At 41.9% G+C, this 13,396-nt stretch overlaps 1 protein-coding gene across 1 annotated transcript in view; it reads left to right on the top strand.

The window, feature by feature from the left end:
- Positions 1 to 10,460, top strand: part of kcnc2 (potassium voltage-gated channel, Shaw-related subfamily, member 2) — a 76,168-nt gene extending 65,708 nt beyond the window's left edge. The window contains exons 2-4 of the mRNA XM_070853831.1: positions 1,552 to 2,485; positions 5,374 to 5,544; positions 10,233 to 10,460. Of these exons, the coding sequence (XP_070709932.1) occupies positions 1,552 to 2,485; positions 5,374 to 5,544; positions 10,233 to 10,369 (1,242 nt within the window). The 3' untranslated portion in view covers positions 10,370 to 10,460. The remainder of the gene's footprint in view (positions 1 to 1,551; positions 2,486 to 5,373; positions 5,545 to 10,232) is intronic.
- The last annotated feature ends 2,936 nt before the right edge of the window (positions 10,461 to 13,396 follow it).

Genomic DNA, 13,396 nt, shown 5'->3' with positions numbered 1-13,396 from the left:
TCATATTGGCGGTCAATAGAAATGCTGTTACCAAACAGCACCCAAGAGGACCATTTGGGTGTCTCTGTCTGACCTTGCCTGTCCACACCATTAACCAGACACACGGGAGACGAGTGAGGAAAGAAAGCCTTCATTCGGAGGCAATTTCTGTTCTATATTAAGTTAAAAAGAACGATCACAGATACTGTAGGAGGATGTTGTTAGAATTATCTGTATCCTGCCGAAGAACATCAGTGCCTTCGTTAGATGACAAAAACAATAGGCAACCGTCGCTTCTCACAAGTTTTCATTGTAAGACACCTCTGCTCACCAATGAATGACTTAGAAGCAGACTGTGAAAGTTCATTCTTGACTGTGGAAATACATTTTTGACAAAATAATCTTGCCTCGAGGCCCTCTAACTAGTTTTTTCAGGGGCTTCACTAATGGATTGAGTTGGCTTGGTTGTCACAGATCAGGTCAATTCACAGGGTCCCATCTCCCCACATCAATGAGCACCTGTTCTCACACACACACACACACACACACACACACACACACACACACAGGTGAGGTGTGATGACAACTTAGCCATCTTCATGACAACTGATCAAACTTCATGTCAAAGACTATAGAAATGTAATTAAAAGCTGTGGAAACAGACGTAAGTCATGAGTTAAGATTATTTTGAAAGAGACAAAGAAAGAGCTGCAAACCGCCCACACCAAAATCCATCTACTGACAATTTACTAATATTTATAACTGCATTCACAGTTACAGGCAGCACAGGCTCTGCCTTACATGTTGGTACATATATATGTAGCCGTTCCTGTCCCAGGCTGCTTTTATAGGCTCAAATTATTCTTCCTTATGACTTTTACCTCCACTCTTTATTAATCTTACTAACTAGAAACAAGAAAAATCATTCTTTAGTTGATCTGTTTCATTGCATGCTTTCACATGCCAAAACGGTTGGGATCCACTGATATACACTGATGCAGTCTGTTGTCTGTCATGGTTGCTTTGCTGGTGCTGCTACTTTAATGCATGAATTGAAAATATCTAAAAACCAAGCCAATGGTGTAACACCCTAACATTACATACACTGTAACTACATGCAGATGCTGCAGACTGAATAGGCTATAAGAGACACAAAGAGATGTACACAAATGCAAAAGCACAAAAAGATATTGTAAAAAGCACCGTTTCTCAGTTCCCCAGTGATTCTGAAGTCTTATGTTTGTTTAGTTGATTTAACAACTGTCCTCCTGGCTTTACTGCTAGCTGCCCAGCATATAGTACCAGCAGCAGTCAATTAAATCCGACTGCATCACATTGCCAGTAGCAACAGAGAAGCATGTGTATGCTTGTTTCTCTTGCTAATAGATTGCTCTTCTCACTGGGGTCCATTCAAATTGATGCAAGTTAATTAAACTTGTCTGAGGTCACTCTCCTCCTCATGAGTGAATTAATTGGCTAATCCTGTATGTTTCCTGAGCCAATGTATAGAATGGCAAGGTTCAAAGAGTTTGAAATGTAACATTATTCTTTTTCTCTTTTCCTCTCCTGCAGTTTATAGCATTTGCATCTCTGTTCTTCATCCTGGTCTCCATCACTACCTTCTGCTTGGAGACTCATGAGGCTTTCAACACCATAATCAACAAAACTGAGCTGATGCGGAACAGCAGCGTGCCAGATTCAGGCCCGCAGTATGAGATTGAAACTGACCCTGCACTCACCTACGTGGAGGGTGTTTGCGTCTTCTGGTTCACCATCGAGTTCCTGGTGCGTGTGACCTTCTGCCCGGTCAAGCTGGAGTTTGTTAAGAGTGTTCTCAACATCATCGACTTCGTGGCTATCCTGCCATTTTACTTGGAGGTAGGGCTGAGTGGCCTTTCTTCAAAGGCTGCCAAGGATGTGTTGGGTTTCCTCAGGGTGGTGCGCTTTGTTCGTATCCTGCGTATCTTCAAGTTAACACGTCATTTTGTGGGGCTTAGGGTGTTGGGCCACACTTTACGAGCCAGCACCAATGAATTCCTGCTGCTCATCATCTTCCTGGCATTGGGAGTCTTAATTTTTGCAACCATGATCTACTATGCTGAACGAATTGGCGCTAAGCCCAATGACCCCACTGCTAGCCTCCACACCAAGTTCAAGAACATCCCCATTGGCTTCTGGTGGGCTGTGGTAACCATGACGACACTGGGCTACGGCGACATGTATCCAGAGACCTGGTCAGGCATGGTCGTGGGTGCACTGTGTGCCTTGGCAGGTGTGCTGACGATAGCCATGCCTGTGCCCGTAATCGTCAATAATTTTGGGATGTACTACTCCCTGGCCATGGCCAAGCAGAAGCTGCCCAAGAAGAGGAAGAAACACATCCCTCAGGTGGTGCAGGGAGGGTCCCCCACGTACTGCAAAGCTGATCTAAACACCACCTGCAACAGCACTCAAGGGGACCTGTGCCACGTCAAAGGAGGCAGGGTACTAGAACGCAACCGCTCAGGTAAGTCTATATGTAGTGACAGTGATGAGAATCAGGTCTGGTCATCTGTGGTAGAAAGCAATGGCCATTTGACAAATTCCCCCCTGAGACTAGACATGGTTTTGCCTCAGATACTCACGAGCAGCACAGCAGCTCCGTCACAGAAGACTGAAGACTGCAGCCTTCAGCTCTGGTTGCCACAGTGATAAGGAAGGCAATGTAAACGGTACTGAGAGTAGGACATGGCTTTGTGAAATACCTCGTGCTCCTTGTGTCCAAGTCTTTCTTCCAGTAGGGACTGTTCATTTGTTTTTCAGGCCGTAGGTGGCAGCAATTTACTCTTACACATCTGGTATTGATGGAAATTAGTGTTGACTTCCATACACGGACTTTCTTTGAATTCTAGAGCAGACAGTCCTGAGGGGAGGCGCACACTCTGGGCTCTTCACAGTCTATTTGTTTATTGGATCTATGAATCTCATATTTAATAAGCATAGAATAATTCATGCCTCAACTAAATGCTCCAACACAATCAATCTGCTTTAGTCGCCTGTGATTTCCTTAGGGGTCATTTGAAATATACAGTCTGCAAAATTATTTTCCTCTTCAAAGTCCTTTAGGGTACCTCATGGTTAAAGTTTCAGTGGAAAAGGTCTCATTTAATGGCATACTGTAAATTGATTTCAGGGCATGCCAGCCTCTAGTATATTGAAATTGAAATTTCCTGGTAATTAAATTCTCAGAGACTAGTATGAAACCTTTCATTTAAAAAAACCTTGATAATAACTCAAATAAATAAACTTTTTTACATCAACTGTAGAAATCAATTGTGACAGTGACATTACGTTATGATTATATTGCTGTATAACACTGATCACTGGTAAACTGTACATGTGTAAGTGTGACGGATGTAGCAACACTAAAAAAGGAGGGGGCTGAGCTAAATTAGACTTTAAAAAGAACACTTTATCTTTTTATCAACCACTTCTTTGACAAATCTAAAAGTAAAACTAATTGATTCGACTAACCAGTGTTGCCTGTGTAACCAAAGCCATTACAGGCCAATACCAATGCAACAGATAAGCCCTCTGAGCCAGTGACCTCCACTGTCATCCAAAAACTAAAAACACACATAATAGACCACACAGATGTAATTCATGACAGTTTCCATTATTACAGTGGACATTTCTAGTAGTTAAACTGCATGTAACTCCATGTTCAGCAGATGTTACTGACAATGCTCAAGGAGGCAGATCCACTTTTACAAACTATTACGCTGGCCTCCTTTGCTGTTATGATACTGAGTGTCAACCGAATGCAACCACATGCTTATTTGGACAGAGGCAAAAGAGATGTCAGGACAGATGATCTAAATTCATCGCTGGCTTCATTAAATGTGTTTAGAATAATGATTTTCATTGATTCTCTCACAAGGAAGCGATGTGTCTGTGTCACCCAGTGGAGCTCCACACGCCGTCTGACGTGTGACATTTGGCATAGGCTCTTTATGTGGGAGGCTGTTTGATGTTTGTTGTGACTGTGAACCCCACCCCCTCAAAAATCATCATCGTACTGCTCATACCGTATACCAGTGAGAGTACACCACCGGGAAGTATGTAACATTTTAGCAGGGACATATTACCTTCAGCATACAATTATTTTTTGTATATACTGTACATGTATACATATATATATTTTATTCCCTTTCTTTTTTCCATATCTTATTTCTTCTTTTCTCTTTACATATTTTTTTATATATGTATACTTCTGTATGTGTGAACTGCTGCTGACTGGGAATTTCCCCATTGTGGGATTAATAAAGGCTTATCTTATCTCTTATACACCATCAGACACAAAGTGTGAGTATGTTAGTTTGGAAATAGTGAAAAGCAAAACTTTTGCACACCTGTAGGTCGACAGGTCAGAGGAGAAATTAGGCCAACTGTAGTAGAGGGAAGAACTCCCTCTGTTCTCTACACTTCTTCCCTCTGTTCTTCTACACTACACAAGTTAAAAGAAATTTAATGTGCAGCAATGTTTCAGTACAGAGACCTTCATCAGGTTATCTTACAGGACAACGAGAGAAACCATGTTAAATAAGTTGGATGACCCGCTTGGACCAGTCAGCTAAAATGTAGCTTAAAAAGCATGTAGTCATGCTGAAGAAAAGCTAAATGTAGTCAATACTGGCAATATCTGAACAAAATGTAGTTTATTTAGGCCTATGTTACTGTGATGTTATTATGTATGATGCATCATTCAGTGAGTGATGTCAGTCTGTGGTGTGACCTGATTGGTCCATGTGGGTCATCAAAACTATTTAAGATGATCTCTTTTCAAATCTGTTTTTTTAAATCTGTTTGAATTGAGAACAGTGTGCGAGAGGGAGGTCTTGCTTCTACTACAGTTTGGAAATAGTGAAATATTACATTTTTGTGGTAATAAATAATTGAAGGTGTTTTTAATTTATGTGGACAGTTATTTAACAAATGTGCACTCAGCTACTTTACTTTTCTTTCTTTGAAGCTGTTGCCAGTGCAAATAACAAAGAAGTACGACGTGATGTTAGGAGATTTTAGTAGATTCTGCACTTAATAATGATTTCTTTACAATAGGAAAGAAATTCTGAGAAATGTTACTCACATTAAAGTTGCATGAGGTTAAGAGCCAGACTGGGGGGGGGGAGTACTTTTCCTTCCCCAGCATCTATCTAAGAAGGAAGATGTGATTAAAACTGTCACATTATCTAATTATTTAGCTTCTCTCAGAAGTGACTCCTCAGTGGTACTGAATCTACTGTTATAGGCTCAGGATCCTTTACTTTCTAAACTATATGATTTGAAGAGAGTGGATGTGAAATGTTTTACTGGCACCAGTAAAGATGTTTCTGGCTGTGTCTTTTCTCACAGTGCTGTCAGCAGACTGCAGCGGGGGCAGTGACCTGACCATGTCCCCAGAGGAGAGGGTCCCCATGCGAAGGTCCAGCACCCGGGAACAGGACCGCCGGAGCGGGGGGACATGCTTCCTGCTTGCTGCTAGTGACTACACCTGCTCCACAGACGGAGGGCTACGAAAAACAGGTAACTGCATGTGGAACTTCAGTCGCTCTCCAAAGTAATTAGCTATTAACTGAACCTTAAATAAAAAGTTTAGTATGGATGAATTTATTATATTCGTCTTTAAAAGGCATGCAATACTTCTGTTAAAGAGTCATTCTGAGGTCCATGCTTGCTATTGTGCATTATTACTGATCCATTCTTGATTCATTAGTCATTACTAAGTCTGGGTGATGTTTCATCTCAAAGGGATTTCCTGTGACCACTATTTGTCTTTTTCAGTATGTGTGGAATATTCTTTGACTCAGAAGTCAGAGTAGTTCATATCTCAGATATGTTTTGCCATAGAACTACAGATGTCATGTTAAAAAAAGAAAAGATCTTAAAATGGCAGACAGCAGTCAGAATCCTCATCAGATGATCCGTATCCTTAGTGACTGGGACACCAACATCCCTGGAGGAGGGAAGGCTGTTTGTTCAGGCCTAGTAAGCTCAGGTAACGTAACCTGTGGCTCTGCTGTTGCGGCTTTCAGCAGCGACTCACAGCACAACTTTTTTGGCAATTCTGAGGGGCAAGAGTGTCCATGCAGCTGACTCAGAACTGTTGCTTTCTTCACAATTTATTCATGTTTTCTTGTTGCCTGGAAACACTTGAATAAATTTCTGACCCTGTGTCTCACTTTTTGCTGTTGCCAGGTCCATTGCCCATCTACAGCTCCCAGATAAACTGCCCAGTGTATCATGTGCCTCTAAGGTGATGATACACCAGCAGATATTCAGATATCTCACAATCAGAGGAATGAAAATGGTGAAAGTAATAGATTCTAATCCCATCAACTCATAAACATTTTGACTTCTTCACTGGCATTGCAACAGGCCAACTTTTACTGCTACTAAGTCATTTACATTCAGATTAAATACTTCTAACCTGCTGACCATGTTTTTATCTTAGATATCTGCCCTGTTACATACAGTATACTCAATCTTTTATGGTATTTAACCCAAATAGTCTCATATATGAAAAGCTCTCTGAAGTTTCCTTCAGAACAACAGAGCCTTGTAATTGACCGTTTGTTCAGGTTACTAAAGAAACACTAAAATTTGTTTTAGATTTTTGTTAGTATTCAATATGTGTTAACTTTTACATGAGAAAAGGTTTTGAGAATGAAGACTAACAGATGAATTTGGCAAACCCATCCAGGAAAACTCTAAAGCAAACAGCCACGGACACCTCCATCGAAACACTGATCAGGTGGCGTCTGGGCCACAGGCAGTGGGGGGTGCTGTCCTGAAAGAGGCTTTTTCTAATGTTGCCTGGAACCCAACATAATACTGGTGCTAGCTAATAATGCGCTGGCTCATAGGTGAAGTTAACACTGTGGGGAACTAGTTACATTACTTTAGAGCAGACACACACGCTGGTTAATCCAATCTTCTCACTTTTGTTCCTGTGTTTTTGGCTTTGATACTGAATATCACCCTCACTGTAGTCCCATGCACAGCTCCCCAGCACACACAGGCCTGCTGTGCTATGATTTAACGATCGCTGCTTGGGGGAAGGTTTAGCAAACAGTCAATTCCAAACCCCTTATATAATGTTGTTACTTTCAATTTTGAATTGTATTTATTAGTGAAGAAGTCAGTTCTCTCTATGAGTTGAGGGCCCCTGCCTCTGGTTGCTCAGGGTGACCTGATTCTTGGTTCTGATTGGACAATGTTGAAACTTGCTAACCAGAAAGCTTGAGTACATATTGAAACAGTACACATTGTTTCAAATGAGAAATATTCCAATTTCTTCAAATGCTGCTGTCAGATTTGTCCAGATGATCTGCCCGTCAGTCATCTCCTTCAGTCTTGTCAGCAGAAAGGTCAGGCTCAGGAAGGGCTTGACCTTCCCAGCACTCTGACCCAAGCTAAAGGTCATCATGAAGCTCACATGTGCTGAAAACCTTGTTGCTGTTTCATGTGATTTCAGAGGGAGAAAGGGTCATGAACTAAAACGGATAAACTGAGCAGCTCCCACAGTGGAAATGTGGTCATACTGCAGCTGATCTGAAGGATGTCCCCTGCAGCAAACCCATAGAAAACAATATTTCTGTGAGATGCTTTTAGGTGCACTCCCTTTCCAACCACACTAAAATAATATTTAGACAACATGTGAGGCCTAAAGCACATTTGTTAGATTAATTCCTCCATTTTATCCCAAACATCTTGAGGCATAAATGTTGTGTTAATCAGCACTGTAACGTCGAAGCGTTAAGCCTTAGCCCTCTATCTGAAGTTAAGTGCTTCTCCATCTAAATGTCCTGCCCTCAGTGTTACTGCTCTATAGTGTGCCACTGTCCTCATTCTGTAGCAGGCAAATCAATGCTATCACACCATTAGTGTCTCTGCATATAAATAAGTATGTAAATATCATTCAGCTTTACTTGTTGCTCAGAAGTGTCTGGCCAAAAGTAAAAGAGCTCTGTGAAACAAATGGTGTCGTATGCAGTATGGTAATGAGGCCACTTTTCCATTAGCTGTTCCTCATCAGTGTTCATGCCAGCTGATTGGCACGCTCCATTAATGATCTGGCTGCTTTGGCTTGCTTGTTCATTTTGCACCAAGTGACCATATGCAGATTCGCCAGCGTGCATCACATGCTGCGTTTTTAGGTGTTTGAGCTATTGTTGTGTGTGAATCTGTGCAGATAATCAAAGCGTTAATAATGAAGGTCTTTAAAATCATCATCATCAGTATGTACAGGTTACAACCTGCATTTATACACAGTCTTCTGTTTGATACATAGCGTGCATGTTGGTATAACTGTATATATATTTGAACCATGTGCCTCGATGTGAATGAGCAGGTCATACAAGCAATCCTAAACTTACCATTCATTAGATATTAGTAAGATTTATAGTCCTTAAACAATTTGTTGAGAGAAAATACTAATGATGATGCCATGAGATGAATAACTGCTAATGTCTGATTCTGTTCCCTACTAGTTTAAGAGTAACAATAGCTCTAATTTGACTGACAGCTTCCCACACTTAACTCAAGCAGACTGGAACTTTAATCACACAGGCATTTCTTAAATGGTGTCGTTGCAAAGGATAAAACAATCTGATTGGTTGAGTGAGTGGGCGGAGCCACAGAGCCATTGTTGGTCAAAAATTGAAACTGGTCAAAATAGAGAAGGAAATGATGTCATTATTAAATTCATTCATAACTACAATATTCAGATTAGCATGTTATCTCACGGGCTTGGCCACAGGCTAGTGTGGCAGTCTTTACGTCCAGATAAAGCCAAACATAATTATTTTGCACATTATTATTTTGGTGGGGCTAAACATGAAATTGTATTAGCAAACTGTCAAGTTGGAAAAGTTTATGATTAGCCTCCTAGTTGTATTTCTGAGTCAGAAATAGTGATACTAGATAATAGTGACACCTTCCACATGGTGAAGAGGAAGAGTGTCAACAAACAGCAGGCAAAATGGCTGCAAAGCCCCCTGGCCGACCATTTCCTCTAAAGTCCAATATTAACTCTAAAACAATCAAATCAGCTAAAAAGAGCCAGGCCCTGTTTGTATCTGGTTCTATGTGTTTATGAGCGATATGTAACACAGCAAGAAGAGCAATTAGCTTAGTACCCCTTTACCTGCTGTGACAGCAATGCTGGCACTGGGAGCATGGTTGCGTGATGAACCGTGATGAATAACAGGAGGTTTTTCCATCCTGTTCTGCCAACATGGAACGAATGCAGCACAGAACCAGTAGCTTCATGGATTTGTGTGTGATGGCATCAAACTCCATAACACCAAAAACTCCAGTCCAGGTTTAACAGATCCTTCTCACAGTGGACATTTTTTATTTCTCACAGCAGGAAAAGCACAGATGTAATTAATCACGTTAATGATGACTCCATTCAAGCTTAATTAGTGGAACCATTTACCAAGTGAATGGCATATAACTCATCTTTGATTAGCTGAATTGACTGAATTAGAACTGGTATAGCATAGAATGAATATATCAGAGTATGGAAATGTGACTGCCAGCGATGTTTTCTGTGCGGCCACTTTGCCACTGATTTGCTGAGTTTTTGCTGAATGACGCGTGAGTCATAGCTTGACTCACACTTACAACTAGGAGGCTGATGCAGACCATTTTTCTTTCTCGGTGCCTCATAATTATAGTCTGAGTGATGCGATGTTAATGCCAAATTAAGTAGCCTCCTGACAGCAAAGATAGCTGTTTTTGTGCTATTTTTCGCTGGTTTAAATGAAACCACTTTCCTCCAATTTAGCAGTGCAATGTATCCTTTCTGGTCGGATAAGGTTTCCAGTTTCCAGTGTAGGTACAGTGTGGCTCTGTGGTTTTTCCGACTGAGGAGTATCTCAGCCAGTGAGGTCACTTTTCCTTCTAAAGCAGTTCCAGCTTGAAACATTTGCCTGTCTAAGCCTCCAGTCTGCCTAACTGTCAGTGTCAGGAAAAGTGCTGTGCATGCACTCACCATACAGTATGTTACGGTTGCTCTGTCTTACTCCTGTCTCCTGTCTTGTCTCGGTTCACTCGGCTGGCTCGGACTCGGATCGTTGCCTGCCTGCCTGCCTGCCTGCCTGCCTGCCTGCCTGTGTGTGTTCATGTCCTGTTCCTGCACAACCACAACCACAACCACCACTACCTCCACCACCACCACCACCTCTCTGTCGCCCCCTCATCTGAAGGCTATGAGAAATCCCGGAGCTTAAACAACATAGCGGGCATGGCTGGTAACGCCCTGAGGTTGTCTCCTGTGACCTCGCCCTACGGATCGCCCTGCCCGCTGCGGCGCTCTCGTTCCCCTATCCCCTCCATCCTGTGAGACATCAGGCCCTGGGCCACTTTGGCCTAAACCACTCCGCAACCCACCCCCAAAACACCCCTTTGGTATTATTTCTGAACTCTGTTTCCTGATATTGTTAGTAGTGGATAAGTACTTAACTTTACAGCTAAGACTAAAGCAGCTCCTCGCTTTCCCCTTTTCTTTGAAGGTACATGTGCTCTGCTAATATTCTTAAGTAGCTAGTTAGTTCTCCTGTGTCACATGGTGATCCCCTCAGTTGGATATTGGAGTACTTTGACACTTGCAATAAAAGAACTCTGACTGGTGGCTTCAGAAGTAGCAGCCATAACATTTAATAAAGGACAAATGAATAATCAGGGATATTAGATGTTGCTATATTTAGATACCTTGAAAAAGACGTGCTTCCAAGAAAAGAATGAGAGATGTCACTTCATTTTAACTTCATGCGACTGACTTTGGCTTTGGTTGTCTTTATTTTTGCAATGAGACAGGAAAGGATGGGCGTCGGAATGGAAGATTTGTCTTTCAGGACAATGTTTTGACTCACTCAAGTCTGTCACTGTCAACATGCTGCTCATGTTTTGCATGGATCATCCTGTAACCATCATCTGCAAGCAATGTGGAGAGGGGAGATGGAAGGAAATACATATATGAATGAGTATTTTTTCAATTTAATGTCATTGTGTTGGGGGTTTGGGGGGGGGGGGTACACTCGACTTGTATTGTGTCTCATTTTGCCATTGGCATCACCAACAGTCCACCCCAGGGACTAAAAACACAGAATGCCAGATGGGTGTTCATTTCTCTCTGCATGTGGGGTTTTGCTTGTATGCTGCTATTTCTGAATAACTTTCTCCCCACCTCCTTTATGTCTTTTTCTTTGATGGAGTGCCACCAAAGCTGTTGTGTTTCTGGTTGTGTTGTCTACTCACAGATAACTGCAAAGAGGTTGTCTTTACTGGTTTCACACAAGCAGAGAGCAGCGTTCTATCTTAATGGCTTGGGGGAGGACCGCCATGGTGGAAAGGTAACCTTCTGAACTAGTGTGAGGGTCACACTGCAGTACAGAACCCCTTTTGGTCATGAATTAAGATTTGTGTATCTCTGTGTACTGAAATGGGGGTTATTCAATAATCCAAAGAGGAGATACCTGTGTCTTGATGGCACCATAAAGAGATGGTGCTGCTTGTAGTGTTTTAATCTGTGGGTAATTACACATTAATATAGAGACAAAATAATCATCAAACCACTGAGTAGACAAACTGCATTCAGCACCATGTGCCACCAGATTAGCATGGGAATTTGCATGATTTATAGGCCCAAAGTAGATTTGTAGATAAATCACATTTTCCACTCCTGCTCTTTTAACTGCACAGTTTGTACTTCACATCAGCCATCACCAAGGGCTATTAGCTGCTCTCAAATCCCCACACCAGACAGGCTAACCTGAATTCCTTATCAACAGTTCAGCGTGTCTCATATCAAATCTCATATTAGACTGAGGCAGTCTTTGGTTTGTCATTTATTCATTCACCTTTTTTCATGGCAGATACAAATTGCCTCTGTGCACCAACAGGTGTGGGACAGCAGACATAACCATGCAGCGATGTGCCTCACCCATCCCTACAGTATGTCTATACCAGTAGCAGATGGTTGCTTAGCAACTGGCTCACAGCTAGATACATCTTACACATAGCTCGGCAAAAGAAAAAAATCAAATAATTCAAAAGAAGAGCTCTCACAAACATTTCTATTTGTCTGACCACCAAATTATTGAATCCCCCCCCCCCCAGTCAAACCGCTGCAATATACAATAGATGTGGGATGCAGAGAGAGCACCATAGATTAGTGTTGTGGTCTCATTTTTTCACTAATTGTGCATGGCAGGATCTCTGAAATGATGCTCATCAAGGACAGATTATGCATTTCTGATATTTAGAGATGTGTTTATATTTTATTTAGACAATTCGTTCCCTATTTGAATGACGATGGGATAAGTCATCAGTATGAGGACCTATTGCAGTGGGAGGACCACATTTGGAGTCATTAAGGCCACTCCCACAGGACAATATGGACAAGGAGACACAAAAACCACTGACTGACAGCCGCCTAGCCAGTGGCTCAGCGAGCAGGAAAGGAACCAAATGATCAAAAGGAAATCCTGGGAGGACTTTGAGAAGCATTCACCTTTTCCTGATTTCTCTTTTTGGTTTGGAACTAAAAAAAAGGAGAGCAAAGCAAACTGGACACGTCCTTAAGAGAGACTATCTACTGTATAGATACGGCTCCTGTAAATAAGACAACACAGCACATCTGGGCCACACGGCTCTTTCCACACATCTGTCTTTTGATGGCGAGCCAGGTAACAAGGTGGTTGGTTGCTAAGTTGCGCCGTAACACTCAACATCAATCACTTTTCTTGCTGTGGTATCCCTCTTCGCAATAAGTGTATTAAGATGTATCAGTTGAGGCACTTTGTGTTCTAAAAATGGAGTGTATTCATATATGAAATTCTACATACAGTATATACAGTATAGAGAGACAAACGTGCTAAGTTGAATAAATGTGACATTATGGTCATCTCTGCTTTCGTTTCCCTTGGTAATTTTCAGTAGGTTAATTGCTCTGCAGTGTGTTAATGTGTGTGCGTGTATCCTAAAACTCCAGGGTCAGATCTGCAGTTTGAAAAGCCAGGTCAGCGGAGGCCAGTGAGTGGACTTGATGATGTCACTCTTCCAGTTAGTTTTAGCACAAAAATGAATGAGACAGAGTTTCCCTATGATGCAGTCGCCATTGTAGAAGTCCCTCCCCCTCCTCTCCCGGCCGTGCATTTAACATGCAACTGCCCTGCATTTGTGCTGCAGATATTTGTCTCCTCACAGACCAAATTATTCTTACCAGTCTATTCCTCATAACAACTGGTGGCTCAAAAAAAAAAAAAAAAATGCATATCTTCCAAACTTTTCCCCATTGTGGGGGCGGAGCAAACGTGTAGCAGAAGTTTACCAAGTTCTAAAGTGGGACTTCTAGAATGGCTACGTCTGC

The sequence above is a fragment of the Pempheris klunzingeri genome, chromosome 22 (genome assembly GCF_042242105.1).
Source record: "Pempheris klunzingeri isolate RE-2024b chromosome 22, fPemKlu1.hap1, whole genome shotgun sequence".
Lineage (NCBI taxonomy): Eukaryota > Metazoa > Chordata > Actinopteri > Acropomatiformes > Pempheridae > Pempheris > Pempheris klunzingeri.
The sequence above is the reverse complement of the archived record's forward strand: the minus strand, read 5'-3'. Positions and strand labels throughout refer to the sequence as shown.